Raw genomic sequence first — 23,319 nt, 5'->3', positions numbered from 1 at the left:
TATATTATGAAAGTAATTCCAATTCCTCTTCAAATTCTTCAAAAACAGTCATGATATTTCTAGTCCATATTCTTATACTTGTTAACACTCTTATGCAAGTTTCTGGCTATAAGTCTAAGTTCACAGAGCATTCAAATGTAAATACACAATGATGACAAACTTCAATAATCAGAAAAGAAAATCGTATCCATTCATAGCACTTAATTATAAAGCTTTTATTCCAAAAATATGTATTCTGATAAACACTCTTAGAAGAGAATATATATACATGTTCCACATATGGAAAGATTTTGCCACTTTTGAGTACTTTTGAAAGTGAAAAATTTTCAGTTCAGCTTTTTTACTCAACATAAAATAATCAGAACGACTTGAGATACATTGGTGTAGATGAGTTGTTACACAATGGTTCTTTGAAGTCTGAAAACGGTTCAACAAAGAAAAGCTCTTTAGAAAACTCAACATGAAGCCTATGCTTCTAAAATGATCCAGATAACTATTAACCTGGACAGCCAAATAAAGAAATAATTTGAAAACATGGTTTTACTGCCTCACTCACACCAAAAAGAGGCATACTTCTATAAATACTACTAGCCAAATAGCAAAAGGATCTTAGTCTATTAGCTTCAAAGATGACTCACAATTTCCACTGACACTAATACTTTTGTTGCGTCTATGATTGTAATGTCTTACACATTACTGTAGACTTCTCCATTTGAGAGGCACTTTCCTCATATGTTATGCTCATTTAACCCTTAACAGACATCCTGGAAAAGAGGTAAGGCAAAATAGCGTGCTCTGTTTTACAGACCAGAAAAATGAGGCCCAATGAAAGTTGCCAAGGTCACTCATAGAACAAAGGGTATCACACCAGCCCTCTCTCCCAGCTAGTCTTCCTCATTTGTTTTTTCCCCTCTTGGATCTTACAAGAGATTAAATATACAAGTTAAAATACTGTCGGGGGGCTTCCCTGGTGGCGCAGTGGTTGAGAGTCCGCCTGCCGATGCAGGGGACGCAGGTTCATGCCCCGGTCCGGGGAGATCCCACATGCCGCGGAGCGGCTGGGCCCGTGAGCCATGGCCGCTGAGCCTGTGCGTCCAGAGCCTGTGCTCCGCAACGGGAGAGGCCGCAGCGGTGAGAGGCCCGTGTACCGCAAAAAAAAACCAAAAAAAACCAAAAAAAACCAAAAAACTGTCAGATCTGACTTAAGAAAGGTTACCAGGTTACAAAAAGTTCAGAATCCAGTAACAGCAAATGCATACATACTCCAATAAAATCCAAGGCAACGAATTGAAGTCCGAGGCTTAGGAATACATAATGTCATGTCTAGAATTCAGGTTTTTACTTTTGACTTGCTTCTGTGAATGACCAAAGTCATCGTGACTAAGTAAAATTTGAATCACTATTACCTAACCAAGCAATTCTAAGAATCAACTGTGGCTCTGTCTTAAAATAATCACAATCCTAAATTACGTTATACTCAAATAGTAAAAAATAACTTCCTAGGAGCTAAATTTTAAAATTGTACCAAATTGTGTTGTGCCCCATCAGTACTGCTTATTGAATTATAAGAAGAACGTCTGACACACACTTCATATATTTAACTATTTATGGAATGTTACGGTATTATAAAACACCTTGGAAACACAAATGTCAATAAGATAGTTTCACCTTCAAGGAATTCTGCAGTTTAAAATAGGGGACAAGGTACACTGAAAACTAAAAACACTGATGAAAGAAATTGAAGACACTTATAAATAAAATGGAAAGATATTCCACACTCATGGATTGGAAGAATTAATGTTGTTAAAATGACCATATTATCCAAAGCAATCCACAGATTCAATGAAATCCCTATCAAAATTCCAATGACATTTTTCACAGAACTAGTACAAATAATTCTAAAATTTGTATGGAACCACAAAAGAGCCCAACTAGCCAAAGCAATCTTGAGAAAGAAGAACGAAGCTGGAAGTATCACATTCCCTGATTTCAAACTATATTACAATGCTACAGTCATCAAAACAATATGGCATTGGTATAAAAACAGACACACAGATCAATGGAACAGAATAAGATGACAAAAATAAAACCACACATACATGGACAATTAACTTACACCAAAGGAGCCAAGAACATACAATGAAGAAAAGACAGTCTCTTCAATAAATGGTGCTGGGAAAGCTGGACAACCACATGCAAAAAAATGAAACAAGACCATTATCTTTCACCACACACAAAAATTAACTAAAAATAGACTAAAGACTTGAATGTAAGACCTAAAAACCATAAACAGGCAGCAACCTCCCTGACACTGGTCTTAGTGATGTTTTTGGATCTGACTCCAAAGGCAAAGGAAACAAAAGGAAAAATTAAAAAATGGGACTACATCAAACTAAAACCTCTGCAGTGAAGGAAATCATCAACAAAATGAAAAGGAAACCTACTGAATGCTAAAAGATGTTTACAAATCATGTATCTGACAAAATATACAAAGAACTCATACAACTCAACATCAAAAACAACAACAAAAACTCACAACCAGATTGAAAAATCAGCAGAGCATTGAACAGACCTTTCTCCAAAAAAGACAAACGGACGGCTAACAGGCATGTGAAAAGATAATCAACAACACTAATCATCAGGGAAATGCAAATCAAAACCACAATGAGATACCACCTCACACGGGTCAGAATGGCTTTCATCAAGAAGACAGCAAGTAAGTGTCAGCAAGGATGTGGAGAAAAGGGAACCCTCATGCACTGTTGATGGGAATGTAGATTGGTACAGCCACTGTGGAGAACAATATGGAGATTCATGGAAAAATTCAGATTGGAACTACCATATGATCCAGCTATTCCACTCCTGGGTATTTATCTGAAGAATATAAAAACACTAATTTGAAAAGATACATGCACCCCTGTGTTCACTGCAGCGCTATTTACAATAGCCAAGATGCGGAAACAACCTAAGTGTCCACCAATGGATGAATGGATAAAGAAGATGTCGTGTGTGTGTGTGTGTGTGTGTGTGTGTGTGTGTATACACTATACAAACTATATACACTATAGAATATTACTCAGCCATAACAAAGAATGAAATCTTGCTATTTGTGACAACACAGATGGACCATGAGGGTATCATACTAACTGCAATAAGTCAGATGAAGAAAGACAAACACTGTATGATTTCACTTATATGTAAAATCTTAAAAAAATGAGCAAATAAAACAAAACAAAGACAACCTCACAGATACAGAGAACAGACTGGTGGTTACCAGAGTGGAAGGGAGGTTGGCGGGTGGAGGGGGAATGGGTGAAGGGGGTCAACTATATGGCGATGGATGGTAACTAGACTTACAGTGGTGATCGTTTTGTGTGTAAACAAATATCAAATTATAATGTTGTACACCTGAAATTTATACAATGTTATATCCAATTTTACCTCAATAAAAAAATAAATTAAATAGGAGATAAAATGTGTATTCCTAATAATTATGAAATAATTACCAGAGGATAAATGCCTTACAGAGAAGTGCAAGTTAAAATCAGTACAAATCTCATAAAGAAAAATTCAATCTCTAGCTCAAGTGACCAGAAAAAATCTTTATGGAGGAGGAAACATTCAAGTTAGTCCTTTTAAAATACCATTCAAGTTAGGATAGGTCTGAAAGGAAGGAGAACAGTGTGGAATAAAGTGTGACTAGCCTGGGTAAAAAGGAAGGAATCCAAAGCTTTGCTTGTGGGACACAGACAAGGGCCTGAGAATGAGGGCAGTGAGAATGAAAAGAAGATCTATGAAGAAAAATAAACGAATGTTTTCTTTCCCAAACTCCATGCTTAGCTTTTTACAAAATTAATTCAAAACATAGGAGCAGTTTACCCAGAAGATATTGCAAGATTACTGTTCTTTGTGGTTACAAGTATCACTCTTGGAAATTACCATCCACATGAATGGGTTCTACTTGATGATGAGAAATGAGGCCTTAGGTTATTTTCCTCTGACATACCACCCCTAAATAAATAGGTCCACAGCAGCATTTCTTTTCCTGTACTCTTGATCTTCTAATCAACTGAGAAAAGTAAAAATGAAGGGAAACGTATATTAGGGCCTAGCGCAAAAGCAGAGGGGAAGGATAAGCATGGGTTCCTATTAACATTTTTTAATGTGCTGATTTTCACAATCAGCAGAGGGGCGTATTTGTCTAATAAATTAAGAAAATTCTGAGAAATTCTTACAATCTTCTGAAAGAGTTGATAGAGAGTAGCCACTTTTTTTTTTTAATCCTTGGACAAGAGAGAGTAAATGACATTTTACAATAAAAGTCATTTAACCAGGACTCCCCTGGTGGCGCAGTGGATAAGACTCCGAGCTCTCAATGCAGGGGGCCCAGGTTCAATCCCTGGTCAGGGAACTAGATCCCACACACATGCTGCAACTAAGAGTTCGCATACCACAACTAAGGAGCCCACGTGCTGCAACTAAGGAGCTTGTGAGCCACAACTAAGGAGCCCAGGAGCCACAACTAAGGAGGCTGCCTGCCTCAACTAAGACCCGGCCCAACCAACCAAATAAATAAATATTTTTCAAGTCATTTAACCTATTGAAAATATAAAGAAAACTGTAAGATATACAAAAGGCCAGATTTTAAGTTACGAATGAGCTCTTTCTTCTTACTTCGAAAAAATTTCACCCAGCTTGATGAGAAGTATGGCGTGCTTTCTACCAGACTTTCAAAGATATCTAGGAGATGCTAGTTTCTTTTCTCTTTCCCCCATGCTATTTTGTATTTTCTTGCAACCAATTTGAAGGTAAGTATTGTTTTCCTAAAAATTGATTCAATATGTTTAACATCTACTCTCTTCCTTAAAAAAAAAAATCACAAATAGAAATATTCAAAATACTGTACAATATGCTTGAAGTTTTAAATGAGTTTTCAGTCCTTTCCAGAAGACCACATTAACTGTTTTCATAGACAACTGAGGTGACATCTGACAGTACGAAAATCGATTATCTTCTAAGGATAAGGAAGGAAGGAGGGTAAACACTAGGAACGTTTCTATTTGGGAGTGAGGAGTTCTGATACTGTATATGTTGATACACTGTAATAAGGTTTTCATTAGCATTTTCTACAAAGTTTCGCTGAACACTGGCAAGACTGTTGCAATTTTGGAGCAGTCAGTGTTTCTCTCTTGAACCATGATGAAAGCACATCCTTTCAACTAAGTAATTTCACTTCTAACCCCCGAAGTCTCACTGGAATAGTCTCTTTTCTTTACTCACATTGATATAATTAATTACCATAGATGTACAAGTTATCATCTGTTAACTAATTGTTATTTTGTAGCAGTAAAATCATTCTTGATTGCAAACTCAATGGAAATGAGGGTATCTTTGAGCACAATGCAAAGCTGATTAATTAAGCAGAGCACCCAGGGTGTGCCAGGGACTGGGGACCTGGTGTATCTGATGGGCTTACATAATTCAGTTTTGTTTTATTTTAATAACAAAAGCCTAATTCAGGAAGAGGAGTTTTCTTAAAACTTCTCATCTAACTCCAGATTTCTTGAAAACCTAGAAAAAGATCACAGACACAGTTTCAATAAAGTCAGGCTGGAAAACTGATGACAACAACCTATACAATAATATGTCCTTCCTGGGAGCAAAGTTGTGTGACTCAGAAAAACAATACTGGATGAATATTAACAGATGAACAATAATAAAGAATTATACGCAGTGCCTTTAAGACTTTTTATGAATAGTTATGTTAACGCTATTGTGGAATTCTTTCAGAGTGTATTTGTAAACAGCACCACGAGATACTTTATTAGAATGACTAAAAGTCCTAGTTCTTCTCTGGCTACAGCTAGAAGGAAAAAAAATAATTGAAATGGACAAAACAGCTTTGTTTTTGCAGCATTTAAATAACAGTGAAACCAGGCTGAGGTGAGTCCCCTCCACTTCATTCCTTTCTGTGTAAAGATACCTCCTCAGTGAAATGATTACAGACTTGCAATTATAAAAGGCGGATTAAATCCTTGAGCCCTGAAATCAATTGGAAGCTCTCAGAAGTAAGAGTCTAAGGCAAAGGACAAACTTGCTGTAAAGACCCAGACAGCAAATGTTTTAGGCTCTGCAGGCCATACTCAGCCTCTGTAGCATGAAAGCAGCCACAGACAACTCGTAAAGAATGAGCTTGGCTGTGTCCCAATAAAACTTTATATACAAAACCTGGCTATGGGCTGGATTTGGCCCAAGGGCTACAGTTTGCTCACCCCTGATCTAGGGGATTAAATTTTCAACAGTTTGCTGGCTCTGTCCCTGTTGCATGGGGAAATTCACCAACTACTCTTGGTATTTATTTCCTCTACTCAGGAGTCTCAAACTAGATCAGGAATTTTCAACATTTTTTTTAGTAGTAACTCTCCTTTTTCTAATAAAAATTAACGGTGGAGGCTAGGCTAGATTTCCAGGACTTCCCAAAGGCCCCTGAAAAGCCTCCAGGTCTGCGAGACAACGACAAAACCACCGGTCACCTGATTCTAAGGTTCCACTCGGCACCGAGAACCAATACTGACCAATCTGTTTTCCTCAAGGTCTCTCCCTTCAGGCATCAACAGGTGAGGGAAGCAGTCTATGAATTACAGGCCTTTCAGATGCTCCACAAATCACACTATTCCCTTCCATAAAGAAGAACGTTACATGACAAAATTAAAAATTACAAAGTACGGGTGAAAAGCAGAAAACAATGAAGTTAGATTCTACTCTATACATGTACTTAATTAAGATGTCTTTTCCTACAAATCTGTAAAAATTTTACCCAGAATGAATTTTATTACAGCTTACTCTTTTCTAAAGTTTTATATATAACCAATAAGTAAGATTTCAGTGGAGTATATTTAACCTGGTTCAGAAACCACCCCTCAAGAAGTTACTATATTTGCATGGAAATCATTCTACAATCTACATAGTCATGTCTATTAAAATGGGTCTAGGCTAACATCTCTACTTGGTAACAGTTAATCAGAAAATTAGTTCTAAATACTAGAATTCAATTTAATTTTATAATTTAAGTCTGTCATTAATTTAAACTGCTGTCCCTCACCATAGTCAAAAATCTCAAAGTTAAAAAAAAAAAAAAAAGGTACTGCAGGGACTTCTCTGGTGGTCCAGCAGTTAATAATTCACCTTCCAATGCAGGGGACGCGGGTTAAAGCCCTGGTCGGGGAACTGAGATCCCACATGCCGTGGAGTAACTAAGCCCATGTGCCACAACTAGAGAGAAGCCCGTGTGCTGCAACTAGAAGAGCCTGCACATCACAACTAAGACCTGACACAGCCATAAATAGATAGATAAATTTAAAAAAAAATTTTTTTTTTAAAAGGTACTGCGTAGTAGAACAAAGGTGTCACAGGAGCTCAGAGGAAGAATTTATACTCTGTTAAATGACAGTGAAATATCACATAAGTAACAGTTCAAAATACCAGCACCAAAGTGATTAAACTTATGGGGAGGTAACTGTCTGATACTCAAGAAAAAACAACTTTGTTCCACAAAGTTACACGTTTCTATAAAGGAGGACTTCAGTGTGACAGAAACTGAACCAAAAATTACCGCTCCTTTCGGCTTTTATCCAATTCGCTATTAATGTGGAAGTATATAATTACTTTTTCTGCTGTATCTCAAATTCTCAGGAAAAAAAAAAAAAAGATCTAGTCATTAACCAACATTTATTAGCTCCAGTTCTGTGCTATGCTGTGCGCCAAGTCATGAGCCTTAAAGATGAATAGCAAGTCCCAGCCCAGTAAGCTCTCTAGTGAGGCAGACAGACACCTCGCAAGTTAATCCATTTTAAATGAAATCGAGGCCCTAACTTAAGACTCCAAATTCAGGCATATTTTAGCCCCCAGCATCCCCCCAAAAATACATCCTACAAAAAAACACAGAATGTTTTAAAATGACAAATACCCTGACTCTTTCCAATAACATTTCTAGCCATTAGTTTCTGACAGTAAATTGTTTAACTGACCCCACTACACATAAGAGCAGTTTATCTATGTAAATCTTGACTGCTATCATAAAAAGCCCATAATTAAACATAACGAATGCTCTAAGGCAGGACACAGGGCATACTTAAAGTTTTAATATCAAAGCTAGCCTTGTATAACATTCAATATGAAACCACTTTTCTCAAAGACATAAGTTTATGATACAAGTATGAATTCAACTAATTACAGAAAACTCTAAACAGCTATCGTTCACAAATACTTTACATACAAAAGTATATTTACTTATAAAATGATGATGATTCAGCCTGTGGGAGGAATGACAGTTAAATTGAAAACTTAAAGGTCCCAGAAAAATGACAAAGTATTACTACACACAGAAATATCAGAACACAAAACTGGAGCACATAAGAAATGAAATAAAATTTTAAAATAGAGTAAAACTAAAGCAAAAAGAATTTATAAAATATAAACCTATGTTTTACTTTAAATCAATAGTTACCATTTAGAAATATTTAAAAGTTACACTGTTATATTTATATATAATGTTCATGCAATGCTATTTTTACCTCTATTTTCAAAGGAGACTGTGCTTCAGAAAATTAATAGTCATACATCTAATAAGTGAACTAAGAAGTTGAATATATCTATATGACTCCAAAACTGTAGCTACAGTAATGTAGCTCTATACATTACTGCAAGACCTCTGAAAGTAAGACTTCCAAAGAGGTCTCCTGAGAATCGCCACATACACTTATTACAATCATCTGTTCCCTATGCAAAGTAAGCTGGACAAATACTATGGGCTCACAGCACTTATTCATCCTAATCTTCTTTCTTGCCTTTCTGCACTATCGAGGCTTAAAAGCAAAATCCTCACATTTCCAGCCTCTTTTGCAACTAGGAGTAGCCAGGTGACCAAGCTCTGGCCAAGGACAAGTACCTGGAGAGGGCTTCCTCCAAAAGAACCAACTCTTACCGAGAAAAGCACTCTCCGCCTCCTCCCTTCTCTCCTGCTTGGGGTGCAGCCATCATCTTGGGACTCTGAAAACCAAAATCACTTGCCAAGTAGAATGAGCTAGTTTCCTTAATGACATCCTTGAACCTCTGTATCAAGCCTGCACTGCCTAACTTCAGATTTCTTATTATGTGAGAAAAATAAGCCCACCGTTAGGCCTCCATGTGTGCAGTTTTTGACAACCTACAGACTAATGCAACCCCCACACAATCAAGTCTATCAAATACTTATATATAAACCACTTTGGTGAATTCATCATAAGATATACGAATGATGAAATATTACCTAAGGGATAAATGAATACCAACTGCTGAAAAATAATAATTTAATAACAAATATTAAACACTCCAGCCAGAGACTGTTACAGAATTTAAATGTACAAGAACATATTTAACCTTTACAACCATTTGAGGCTGGTAACGTTACCACAGTCACCCACGGTAAAATTTTAAGAATCCTTGACAAAAACAGAACAATATGGTGAAACAGAGCTAAATTTATTTATTCTGAGATTGTGACCTATTTTTATGATATTAAAATGTCCTTTCTTTTATGAAATGAGAATAGTAGAGAGTTTACATTCCTTTTACATTTACATTACATTCATTTTAACATGCTGACTTGGCAAAATAGGTGACAAATCAGTATCAGGACCCCAGAGTTTTATGATTTTTAAAAGTCCCTGAAATCCAAAAGCCTGAGACCCACTGAAGTTAAGTAACCTGCCCAGGAGCACAAAGCAGTCTGTGGTCTGGACACCAAAGTCCAGGGTCGTAACCACCAGGTTAGATAAAGGAAATGCACTAAGTAAACTCAGACTTAAAGATACAAATGTATAACTACAGAGAAAAAACAGCCATCCCACAATATATCAAGTGGGAACAAGGACTTTTAAAGTGAAATGATTTTACCATGCTGCCTCTCCCCACCACAGACACAGAATTTCCTCTAACTGATGGAGATTTAAACCACACCAGAGAAAACGGAATCAAGATAGGAATTCTCACCCATTCCAACTTAGATGACGTTAGGTTTGGAGATTCATATTTGGGGATAAAGAACTTGTGGGTCGGGACTTCCCTGGTGGTGCAGTGGTTAAGAATCCGCCTGCCAATGCAGGGGACACGGGTTCGAGCCCTGGTCCGGGAAGATCCCACATGCCGCGGAGCAGCTAAGCCCATGCGCCACAACTACTGAGCCTGCGCTCTAGAGACCGCAAACCACAACTACTGAGCCCGCGTGCCACAACTACTGAGCCCACGAGCCACAACTACTGAAGTCTGTGCACCTAGAGCCCGTGCTCTGCAACAAGAGAAGCCACACTAGTGAGAAGCCCGCGCACCACAACGAAGAGTAGCCCCCGCTTGCCGCAACTAGAGAAAGCCTGTGTGCAGCAACGAAGACCCAACGCAACCAAAATAAATTTAAAAAAAACAAAAAAAAACTTGTGGGTCTCTGCATACACTGCCTGCCTCTAAAGAAGTCTTGTGTTTTCCCAAATTGAAGGCGCAGGGCAACGCGTGGTAACATCTGCCCCTAAAGCTAGCTTGCCCCTTGGTTTATTCCAGCTCTTACAAAAGTAAGGGGAGCCGACACGAATGAAGACTAGAAAAAACTGAAATGCAGTCAAATTCTTCTTCACCTCAATTCTTGGCATTTCATGCTACTGTGTTTCAATTTCTTTAACTCATGAGTTTTCAAAATCCATCTCTAGTTGTTTGCAAATGTATAAATTTGATCAAGCAGTTTCTTAATACCATAACTAAATAATGTTACTTAGCCAAATATTTCCAACAATTTGACCAAGAATTTTCTAAAATATTTGAGTGTGCTTAAAAGAAAATGGAGTTTGCAAGGCTACATAATGTAGCTTACGGAAGAAATCAGAAATGTATTGCCTTGAAGACTTCAAATAGTTACTTATATACAGAACAACTGGACAGATGTTAAAGTGTTAATAGACACCTACACATTTTCACTTTTTCTATTTTATAAGATTTTAGTTACTTCAAAGCCTGGCCAGCTCTTTTCTTTTCCACTTGTGCCCGCAAATGCAATTTATTACTGAAAACATCAAACAGAAAAAAAAATACATTAAAATATAGAAAACAAATGGTTTTTATCTTTATAATTGAAAATAGTAAATACCTCCCAGCTTACATTTTATTTGTTGTTATCTCAAATGTTAGGGCCCATAGTTTTTAATCCAATCTTCCGGTACCAATTTCAGTTACAGGGGAAAAAAGTACACACTATACAGAAACAACATGCATTCTTACCACACACACAAAAAGAACAGTAGGTGGCTATGGGAGGAGTGGGGCGGGCAGCCGGCTTTATAATTGAAATGCAAAGGCATTTATATATATACATGGAAAAAAGGTTTGTAGAGATATTTCTACCTTGAACTGCTTTTAATGAAATGCTGCACACACAGCTTAGGTCTCCCCATCTGCAGCTGTAATGCCTCCGACCAGCCTCCTTCAACACACCCTGCCATCCCCTTCCCTCCCTTCCACCCCCTCACTCCTACCAAAAGTAACAACTGAAAGATTTGTTAAGTTCACAGAAAAGGAAAAGGAGGGAGACTCTACAAACTTGATTTCACCTAGACTGACTTCCTTAAACTACTATCACAATTTCTTTTCTACTGTGCTTCATTTTATCTCCTACACATTTTTTTCTTATATAAAATATTCCCATTTACTTACATTCAGGATCATGAAACCTTCACACCTGGTAAAATACACTGCATTTTTATGTGAATATCTACAAGATTCAGGTAGGAATAAAGGTGAGTTAAATGTTATTATTTTAGCTCTTCTTGTCCATTTATTTATAAGCTTGTGTGTGTATGTAAGTTTCCTCTAATATATTGCTTCAGCCATGTCACTAATGGTCCAACATACGCAAAATATTTAGCTGAAAGGTAGTGAGCTCTTCATTAAGATTAAATCAGGAAAAAGATTATTTTCAAAAATATCTTAATTTGGTGGCCCCTTGTCAGAGTCACAATAAAATTCCAAAAGCTGGGTTTGTTTTTTTACTTTTAATTTTGAAATAACTTTAGACTAAAAGAAGTTATTAAAAAAAAAAATAGTTCAGCGATCCCACAGACTCTGCATCCAGCCTACAATTCATCATCCTGCAGTAAAACTATCTATTCAAATTCACCAGCTGTCCCACCGTTTATTTTCTGGTCCAGGTCCTAATCCAGAATCTCACAGCTCACTTGGTTATCATGCTTCCTTAGCCTCCTCCAATCTGTGACTCTTTCAGCATTTCATCCTTTCATAAGGTGAGCACTTCTGAGCACCAGCCATTTTGCAGAGTGCCCTAAAATTACGTTTGTCTAGTGTTTTCTGACACTTCAGTCGAAGGGTTTTTTAGTGAGAATACCACCTCAGATGCGCCCTTCTCAGTGCATCATATGTCTTGTGACATAACTTTGATCATCTAGTTAAGTTGGTGTCTGCTAGTTTTCTTCACTTTAAAAGTACTGATTCCCCCCTTTGTAATTAATTACTTAATACGCTGGGGGAGACACTCTGAGACTATGCAAATATTCTGATATCTGACATATACATTTCTCATCATACTCTCACGCACTAAGTCTGGCACCTACTGATTCTTGTTTGCAACAATTAACACTGTGAGGTTTGCTTACTGGTGATTTTCCATTTCCATCATATCTTCTACATTTTTTATTGGAATTCTACCATAACGAAGAGCTGTCTCTTCTCCCCTATTTATTTACTGGATAATTTACTTATATTGGCATGAGCTCATGGATATTTTTTCCCCTAGAGGCTATAATCCGTCTTTATTTTGTTGTTCAAATTGTTCCACTGGGACTCCTTTGTAAATACACTCACTAGACTTCCTTCTGAATTGTAAAACGCCACTTCAGTTGGGGAAGATCAGGTAGTTTCTTTGAATGAGAGATGATCGATGGTAAGACTACCTTTACCACTTACATCATGAACAACAACAACAAAATCTATGGAAGAAAACTGTATATACTGACATATCCCCAGTGTGTTACACCCTCACAACTCTTGCTCATCCAAGACCTAATGATCTTTGGTCTTTATTTTACACATATTACTACGGAATTTTCTCATCATTGTCACTGTTTAAAACCACCTAACCTTGTGCCACCCCCAATCCCAAATAATTTTGGTATTTCAAGAACACAACCCAGGGCTTCCCTGGTGGCGCAGTGGTTGAGATGCAGGGGACACGGGTTCGTGCCCCGGTCCGGGAAGATCCCACATGCTGCGGAGCGGCTGGGCCCGTGAGCCATGGCCGCTGAGCCTGCGCGTCCGGAGCCTGTGCTCCGCAACGGGAGAGGCCACAACAGTGAGAGGCCCGCGTACGGCAAAAGAACACAGCCCAAACCACTCAGAGACAACAGTAGCTACATTCATTTTAGCCAAAAGGTAAGAAGCCATAATTATGCCGAGTGAAAAAAGCCAATCCAAAAGATCAAATAGCGGACGATTCCATTTACGTAACATTTTTGAAATAACAAAACTGTAGCAATGGAGAAGAGATTAGTCCTCCCCAGAGGCAGAGTTGGGGAGTAACTGTGTCTATAAAAAGGCAACAAGAGGAATTCTTGTGGTGATGGAATTCTTCTGCATCTAGACTTTATCAATGTCAATATCCTCATTGCGATATTACGCTACAGTTTTGCAAGATATTTGTAATGGAAAAAACTGGGTAAAAGGTTCACAGGATCTCTGCGTTATTTCTTACAATTGCGTGTGAATCTACAATTATCTCAAACTAAAAAAAGTTTTTTAAAAAAGATAATGCGTTTCAACTCTAGCGTGAATACTCAGAAGAGATAAGATCATCACCATCGTGCCCCAACCCTTCAGATCCACCGATTGCTAGCTGGCTTCTAGGAAAGTGACTTCCAGGCCTCCCTAGAATAACCAGCCAACAGCTAATTCTTCTTCAGGGTCTCTTCTTTTCCGATTAGCTTTTACATTGGGAGGGACAAATACCACCAGCTGGAGAAGAACACAAAGTTGCCAAGGGCCATAACTGTTGGTTTGTCAACTGAACTACCAGCAGTTAACAGGGTCAACATGTAAAATCTGATTTCAATTCATTTAGCTCATATTAAATACTTGAGAAGTTCTAGATCATTTTCAATGTGTAGGAGGCAAGCAATGAGAACTGCGGGAAGAGGGTTTTAGTTCCAACAACAAAACAAGGTCCTTTTTCAAGTCACACCAACCCCTCCAAAACACTTTTTACTGCCTAATGGGGGTGAAGGCACAAAAATAAATGGTGATACCAAGAGAATCTAAAACGCACTAAACCTCCGGCTCTACAAAAACGAACCCGGCCACCACCGACCACCCCAACTGACTGAAGAAGAAAACACCTGAATACAGCAGGAAACATACTTCGTAACAGTGCAGTAAGTCCTAGTTAGTTAGCAAGTGAGACCAGAGGCGTTCTTTTCCTGAAAAGATAAACATTCTAACAGTCAAAATAACATGCCACACGTGTACATGCACACACGTGTACACAGGATATGTTTCCTGAAATCCACCGAATCCTGCTTAAACCATTGACTAAAACTTGAATTCAAATTAGTTGTCCTAATGCTAATGAGATTTCTGGTGAATCACAAATAGTTTGAAGCAGGCCTGTGTTCCTTTGTAGCCACCAGTCTTTGATTAGTAAAAGGAAGTAGCTATTCTTTCTGATTCCCTAGTTCTTTGCTATTTAGAGTACTGTATCTCTGTTGTAGAATACAGCTTGGTACCTTAGATTGAAAAACTTTTTATACACTAGCTCTTTTATATAAAAGGCAGAGACAGTCATCCTAACAGATGTGTTTCTGATATTTTTCTGTACAAATTTCACATGTTGAAACACTGTTACGCTTTCATATAAATGTGTGCTCTATGCAATAAACTTTGCAGGTAAAGCAAACAAGAAAGTAATAATAATGAGCCAATCAGCTTACTTTCCCCCCACGAAGGCTGACATTATAACCACTGAACATATTTTTACTGACTGTATATATTCCAGCTCTGACAAAGCTACAAAAGACCAATTACATGTACTACAAATTGCTTCTCCTTCCTCATTTCAACATTAATTTATGTAAACAAAAAACGATGTAGGGGAATAAGGAACTGCCCTCACAGACTCGCTACAATCGTTACCTCGTGCCACCACAAGTCAACTGTGAGCTTCAATTCAGATGTTCCTCGACTCCTGCAAAGGATGGAATGCTGGAAATCCCATTATCATCACAGATTAAGAAATACTAATACACTTAGCATAATGATATGAGAAATTAGCTATTTCATATTAGATTCCAGAATGGACATGGAAAAGACATCAAAGTTTAAGGAAAAATAGCGTAAGTTGAAAAAATCTTGAAAATTACGTAAATTATGGGGACTTCCCTGGTGGCACAGTGGTTAAGAATCTGCCTGCCAATGCAGGGGACATGGGACCGAGCCCCGGTCTGGGAAGATCCCACAGGCCGCGGAGCAACTAAGCCCATGTGCCACAACTACTGAGCCTGCGCTCTAGAGCCCGTGAGCCACAACTACTGAAGCCCGTGCTGCGCAACAAGAGAAGCCCGCGCAAGGCAAGGAAGAGCAGCCCCCGCTCGCCGCAACTACAGAAAGCGCATGCGCAGCAACAAAGACCCAACACAGCCAAATATAAATAAATAAATAAATTTATACAGAAAATTATGTTCAACAACTTGGACTTTTCTCCTATGAACTAAGAAATGGCCATCTCCGCCAACTGCCGTGACTAGGCTGCACTGGCGTAAACGTGTGCACGGCATGACACGATGAGCAGCTGACATGAACGTGCACACGTGCAGCCGGCCTGTCCAGCAGAGTGGATATCTCTGCTGTGTAGCTCGGGCTCTTGACCATCTCCACCCTGGAGGTCAGACCTCTGCTTTAACAGAACTCCAGTCTCCTCCCACTCTCCACAAATCGCAAGCTTCCACGGGACACGTAGCGTCACTTTCCATCCCCCACTCAACCCCTTGGCTCCAGGCGCACTGAACAAAGGTCCACACTTACTTCCTTACAACCACCTGTGCAGCTTCTATGACCTTGGGTTCGCCTGGAAAATCCTTCATAGCCTCCTGGTCCACTGGTGGGTGAATTTCTACTCCCCTAAGACTTAATACACACCCACCTAGGAAGTCCCCAGACTCAATACACACCCATCTAGGAAGTCCCCAACCTCAGCAGTGCTGGCCTAGGACAGCTGTCACAGCACTAATGAATCACTTCCTACTTATGACATGATAGATTGGTGAGCTGCTTGAGGGACAGCCATCTCAATGAACCCCCAAGGCCTGGTAAGTAATACGTATTTCATTAAAATGTGATAACAAGAACTATTATTAGGCACTGCACTCAACAGTAAATGTACGTTCTTCCATTTCATCCACAAAACAACTTCAAGAAGCTATTACCCACATTTTACAGATGAGGAAACTGTTAACCAAAAATGGGGTGAGAAGGAACAGCCCATATAATACAGAACTATCACCAGCGGCCACATTTCCATAACTCTACACTAGTCTAGATCAAAGTTCTTTGAGGCAATTACAATTCCTTTTCACTACATATAAAACTTACAAAATATGTAACAAAGCTAAAAAAAAAAGTTTTCAAATGAGTCAAGAAGGCATAGTCTTTCTGTGTTTTGAAAAGGTTACTGTAACTTTATTTCAAATAGCTCATTTAGGTTGGAGGCATATGCCACTATTACTTTACATAATATGACTTTATAAGACTTGAATTTCAAACATCACCCAAGGCAGACCTTATTGTGTTCATTTAACTCCCCCCAAAATCCACCTGGATAAAGTTTTTTCAGGGCAACAGTAAATTTTTTAAAAAAAGAACAGACTTGTTTCAAGGTGGAGGGGGTAGGGGAGGGATGGATTGGGCATTTGGGGTTAGCAGATGCAAACCACAGAGAACGGATAAACAACAAGGTCCTACTCTATAGCACAGGGAACTATATTCAACATGCTATGATAAATCATAATGGAAAAGAATTTTTAAAAAAGAATTTATATATATGTTTAACTGAATCACTTTGCTGTACAGCAGAAGTTAACACAACATTGTAAATCAACTATACTTCAATTAAAAGAAAAAAGCATGGCGAGTCTTCATAAATAAGCTAAAATGACAGTGCTAGGAGGTTATAGCTGGTTTTGTTTTTATTTTACGTCCTTTTTCGAGAGGAAGAAAACTGCCACAAGTTGGCAACCAGGAAGTCCTCTTAATTTTTTTTTAATTTTTGTTTTTTTGGGTTTTTTTGAGTGTCTGTGAAAGCCCGGGGTGGGGTCTGGGAAGGACTGTGTTAAACACCAACCTCACGAAGCACTGCAGTTGGAGAGATTCATTTTGACCCTCAGCCAAGATACGCAAAGCTAATTATGGAACCGTTAATTACTAAATGTTTAAAAGGTTATTTGAAGGTGACTAAGTTTCCACCGATATTGCAAAAGAATGTTAATAATTTTTACCATAAATTCAAGTCCTCGCTTGTTCAGAGCCACATGCTAATACAGTTTGAAATTGGTTTTTCAGTCATAAATGTGTATTTGTTTAACCTCCAAATTCAAATATCATTGTTATGAAAGCTAAATGCGTGTGGCCAGTCATTACTTTGCGAGCCATGCTTTTCAAAAGTGCACCCAGACCATTTAGTTGTGTTTTACGAACAAAAACTACTTAAGGAACAAATTATTTATTATTAGAGCCCCCAAATGAGCCAAAATATAATCAAACTGTAAGTTGTCAGATGAAAATACAAGACTGCTCATAAACAATGATAAAAAAGAGATGGAAAATTTATCTGTCATAGACACAATTCTTCCACTGGATTTGAAAGTTAAATATTCATCAGAGATACTCTTTTGTGCAGATTCTCATAACTTAAAGTTCTCTGGGCTAAAGGCACTTTTCAGCCCTCTCATTATGACTCAAGACACATGCTCCTGAGTGACTTTTGCAAAGAACTACGTCTTGCACTGTTAAGAGCTCTCCAATGACAAATTCATGATTTAGCAACTAAATCACAAGGTGTAATAGCCAAAAAAAAAATTTCAGTCGTGAAGAACAAGTAATATTACTAGGAAGGGATGAGGCAGCAGATTTTACACAAGCCATTTTAAAAAGTAACTTTTACAACTAGCTAAAAACACATCATAGTAAATCTTTAAAGTAGAAGAATATTCTGCAATAGATGTTTCACCGGAAAAACGAAAAACAGGCATTTATACACTCTACCTAAGCAATCTGAAAGGGTCTGAATCCAATAAGTTAATAATATGGTTTAGAAAAATCATTTTATTGTTTAAAGACTTGGGGGGAAAGCTGTTTGTAATTTATTTACATCTTTCACTTCACTTAATTGCTTAGGTGACCAAGCTTCCCATTTAAGTGATTAAAGACACAAACCCCAACAGTTTAATAAAGCAGTTACTTAAGAGTCCTGTTTTTCAACAGAGGTGCACTGAAAAATATTAATAGAACACTTAGTGCTCCTTATTTTCAAGGAGGTTTGTTATTGAGAATACAGTGCCCCACTGACTAGAACTTAGCCACTTTCCAGACACACAATATGGGACACACATTGGATTAAAGATGGCTTTTCTTGTCCTCTCAGAATATCAGGTGAAATAGTGACAGCCCCTTAAATATGAATATGTAAGATTTAGCTAAAATTCGAGTGACAATTTTGTTTCTCCTTGCCATTCCCCCTCTAGTGACGTGCCTAAATAAACGGGAAAATGGGTTTCCATTTTCCAGGTGGGCATGAAAAGCTTCCTAATTTCATAACACTCTTCAAAGTTCCTGTGTTTGCACTGAGGCTCTCCCCACCCCCAGATTCTCTTGGAGCTAACCTCTTAGGTTACACGAGTGACAGCACGATTACTTATAGGCAACTGAGTGACCTTGTACAAAACCACATCTTCACAGGGTTTGGGAGACAAACTGGGTTGGTAGGGTTAAAAAAAAGAAAAAATAAAAAAGGAAGAAAATGAATTTAACAAAGAATATTTATATATTTTCCTCTTTTAAGACACCTTTCTCTTGCCTGCCGTAAGAATCGTACAAACTCCTTCACCATTTCTATCCTGAGAAACAGAAGGAAGCATGACAGCAAAACTGCCCTAATTCGTATCCCTCTGTCCGTATCAAGTTTATTTCATAACTTGGCTTTTATATTACAAACTTCTAACCCTCGAGCACTCAAGAGAAAAGACAGGGCGGAAAAACTTCCGGCCCTTGCATTCACAAAGCACTCAACAGAAAAGGCACCTGCTACCAAAACATTTTTTTTTAACTTTTGAGTAAATTTCAAACTTTCAGAAAAGTAATTATTTTTGACAAGCCAGGTGAAGGTGGAAAACATTCACATTTCCATCTACTTTCTCTTTAAAATAATAAATAAACACGTAGGTCCGCATTAGTAATAACCAAGGGAGCATCAGTGTTAATAGGGTGGGTACTTATGAGTGTTCCAAATGTTTGGTAGGCTTCTCTAAGGTGACTTGCTCTGTGAAGGTTTGGTGGGGGAAATGTGCTGCTTTCAGACGGTCAGCGAAGCGTTCACATTGCGGTGTCAGTAGCAACTGGCCCACTTCTGACTCGGGCCAAGCTCTGTGCTGGTCGGTTTTCACTCTGCTCTCCACAACCGGCACGTCAACAGGGAAATTTAACAGCTCATTTCTCTGGCACAGTCAGCACGCGGTCACAGTGGAGGTTCTGTCTCTTCCAGTTTTGTTGGGGGACACACCCCCCTCCACCCACCTGATAGCAGGTTTGGAGTCATTGTTATTCTAATCAACCAACCGGAGATTCCACTTCCCGGCTCTCTAACTTCCACTCAAGGCCTCTGACGACATTTTCCGACCTGCCTTGCTAGGTTCTAATATTCTCGGCATGTGTGATTTCACTTGGCACTTCAAACACTGAAAGGGATCGAAACATTTCACTGAAATGGGCTCCTCCATCACACTGTGACTGAGAACATGCGTTTTCAGCTGCAGAAGACTGACTGACAACTTAAAACCGACAGGAGATGCAGAAGGCACATGAGAAGCAGTGCAACAAGAGCAAAAAGCAGGACCTTCCTCGTTTTCGATAAAGTAATCCTTTGGATTAGGAACTTTCTGGAGACACTGTGAAATGAATTTGCCTTGCAAGATTACCACCCATATTCCACAGTCTGGTAAACGAGTGCAATCTACCTACGATCCCCAGATGTGCCGGCTCCATCAGAAAATAAATGAAAAACCAAAAACCGCACCAGGTGCCATTCCTGGGCCTTGTCCAAAGGCAGCCAGTGGAAGCGTCTATTTTATTCTCTTTGCCCCGCATTAAATAATGACAATCAACAGCAGAGGAGGAGAGCCTTTGGCTCTGAACAGATGGCATCCAACACCTAACAAGCGAAGCAACTCTTTCAAGCATTAGATCCTAAATGTCTGATGGTCCCAAGGATCAGGAGGGCTTATTTGTCTTAAGACGGTTGGCAGCAGGATCCCCTGTAGTCACCATCCCGACGCTTAGGAGCATGCGTCATTATCCAGTCAGCAGCTAAAAGCAAAAAAAATCAAACCACCACATTTTTATAAAATTTCCCCCTCTCTAGTCCAACTTGAGACGACCAGATCCACCACCATCAGCAATTCCTCTACTTAAAGCCAGAGAAAAATAAGCCTGAAGGTAAACGAACGTATGAAGGTTAACAAACTTATCTAATTTTGACAAGGTTGTGCAACACCAAAAGAATCCGCAGGGTACCCTTCCCGGGGCTGTATCTGAATATGCCTGCTCTGCAGTTCTGTCTGCAGTTGAAACTAAAAGCACTAACCTAGCTATTCAACTTCCCCCCCACCAACCCCTTCCTTGCAAAGCGGCATCACTTTTCCAAATAAAAAAAAAGGAAAAGAAAAATAGTAAACACACAAACATGTCAACCTTTTACTTTAGAAGACCAGCACGGGTTCGCGTTCCGCAGAGCCCTGCAAGTTTCCTCCTACACCTCTGCAAACGCCGAAAAACTCTGAAGGTACCAGGGGCCACAAGCCGGGGGAGGCAGGGCGCCTGCGGCCGGGGTGGGGGTGGGGGTCAGGAGGGGCCGGCCGAGGGGAGGTGACTGCCCCCCGCCCCGAAAGGCTCCCGGGCCCCGCGCTAGGCTGGGCAGAGGGGACGCTCGGGAGAGACCTCCCTGCCCCGCGGGGCAATCGCAGGAGAAGATCGGTACGGGGAGAGCAGCGAAAAGGAGGAGAAGATCCAGGAGGGGGAAATAACGCCAGGACGGCCAGGGGAGACGCGGAGACGCGAAGCCCCTGGAAGCTGGGGACCTGACGCGAGGCGCGGGCGCGCGGGGCGAACGACGTGGGCAGGGAGCGCGCAGCCGACGCGGGGCTCACCTGGGGGGTCCTCTCGGCCGGGTTCTTCATCACCGCCTGGCGGAAGCTGTTATCCACGTAGGACGCCATCTCCCCCCGCAGCCCGGGCCGGGGCCGCTCCGCGCCCTCGGCCTCCGCCTCCCGGCCCAGCGCCGCCGCCGCCGCCGCCGCCGCCGCCGCCGCCTCCGCCCTGCGCGCTCCGCCCGCCTCGGGCCAACCAGCCAAACCGCGGCGGCGGCGGGGCGGGGGGCGCGCGAGGCCCGAGGGTCCCCGCGGCGCCCGGCTGCCGGGAGCTCCCGCTTCCTCCGCCTCCCCCGCGCCGCGCGGCCGGGAAGGCTCCCCACGGGCCCAGGCTCGACACGCCTCCCCGGCTCCTCTCGGGGACGGCGGCGGCTCCTCCCGCCCCCCGCCGGCCTGAGTTATTTTTAGGGAGTTCGAGCGGCGGGGAGGGGTTGGCTGGGGCGCACGGGCCTCGCGCTCCTCCGCGCGCAGGGCCGCCCCCTCCTCTCGGGGGCTCCGGGAAGCACTCGGGGGCGCCGCGGCCGCCGTCCGATGACCGGCTCAGGTCAGGGCACTGCGAAGCCGGGTCGCCTCGGCCGCCGTCCCCGACGCCGCGCCGCGGCTCCGTCTACTGCGCTTGGCCGAGCCCCCCGACGGCTGCTGCATCCCCTCGGGCCGCCCCGCCGCCGCCGTGCGCTCCGCCGCCGCCCCCCATCTGCACGCGCGGAGCGGCCAGAGCGCCCCCGGCTGCGCGCTCGGCCCGCTGGCTCTCGGCAACTTTGTTCCCGGGCTGCGGGCGCGGAGGGAAGGGGCCGCGGGCACCGGGTCCGGACTCCTGGCGGCGGGCGTCGCGCACAGCCCCCCCGGAGAGTGTTTGGGAAGCGGCGACTCCCCTCCTCTTCCCCGCCTCTTCCTCCTCCTGCGCCCCCGCACCGCCCCGCCGCGCTCAGGGAGGAAGCGGCCTCCGGGGCCGGGCGCTTTGTGCTGCAACCATGGTGAAGAGCGAGTGACGGGCCGGCGGCCACTGGAAGCGCGCCGCGTCGGCGGGGGCGGGGCGTCCCGGCGCCGGGTCCCGCCCCCGCGCCGCGCGCCCGCCAGCCGGCCGCGCCCTCGCTCCGGAGCTGCACCTTTGGCGGCCCAGGTGAGCCGAGCGCCGGGCGCCCGGGGGTCGCCGCGCCCGGGCCGGGCTGGAGGGGGCCCCGCACCACATGGCCCCGGGGAGGCGGCGCGCCCCGGCTGCCGGGCGGAGATTGCAGCTTCCCCTCTGGCGGCTCACGCCGCGCCGCCGGCCCACACCCCACGCGCGTCCCGGGGGACCTGCAGCGTCGCGTCGCCCCTCCAGACTGCCCCTGGCGCCACGCCTCGGCCGCCGGGGCGGCACGTCGACCCGGAACAGAAGCCCGGCCCGCAGCTTGGGCCGCCCTGGGCAGTCGTTTTGAACCCAGGGGTTGGCTCCGAGTCGCTCCAGAGGCGATCAGTCCTCTAGGGATTTATTTGGCTTATCCCTAACTTTCTGCAGGGACAGCGTTCCTCTCCTGCCTTCCATGTTCAGCAGGGCACCTTCAGACACTTAAATGACCAAGAAAGGAGGGAGATGGAAACGTGCCAGTTCAACCCTAGACCAAACACCACCCCCAGACGGGCGAACACTCCAGATTTAAAGGTGAGACCCGGACAGCAAGTTCTGTGACATAAGCAGAAACACTGGCAGATGTGGCTTGGCACGAGCCGGGTAAACGTCCAGACCCCGGATCCGACCCGGAGTCACTTGGTGCAGAGGCACTAGGACAGAGCCCTTTAAGATGTCACCAGTCCTGCTGTGTCCTCCCCCCTCACACGCCCACCC

General features: G+C 42.1%; 1 protein-coding gene across 6 annotated transcripts in view; it reads right to left on the bottom strand.

Annotated features, from left to right (window-relative positions):
• Positions 1 to 22,077, bottom strand: part of RAPGEF2 (Rap guanine nucleotide exchange factor 2) — a 245,375-nt gene extending 223,298 nt beyond the window's left edge. For 5 of the 6 annotated variants that reach the window (XM_033421514.2, XM_033421520.2, XM_033421515.2 and 2 more), the window contains exon 1: positions 21,495 to 22,077. In XM_033421514.2, coding sequence (XP_033277405.1) covers positions 21,495 to 21,563 — 69 coding nt within the window. In that variant the 5' untranslated portion in view covers positions 21,564 to 22,077. The remainder of the gene's footprint in view (positions 1 to 21,494) is intronic. The other variant, XM_033421524.2, reaches the window with a different exon arrangement.
• Positions 22,078 to 23,319: the final 1,242 nt, after the last annotated feature.

The sequence above is a fragment of the Orcinus orca genome, chromosome 4 (assembly GCF_937001465.1).
Source record: "Orcinus orca chromosome 4, mOrcOrc1.1, whole genome shotgun sequence".
Classification (NCBI taxonomy): Eukaryota; Metazoa; Chordata; class Mammalia; order Artiodactyla; family Delphinidae; genus Orcinus; species Orcinus orca.
The sequence above is the reverse complement of the archived record's forward strand: the minus strand, read 5'-3'. Positions and strand labels throughout refer to the sequence as shown.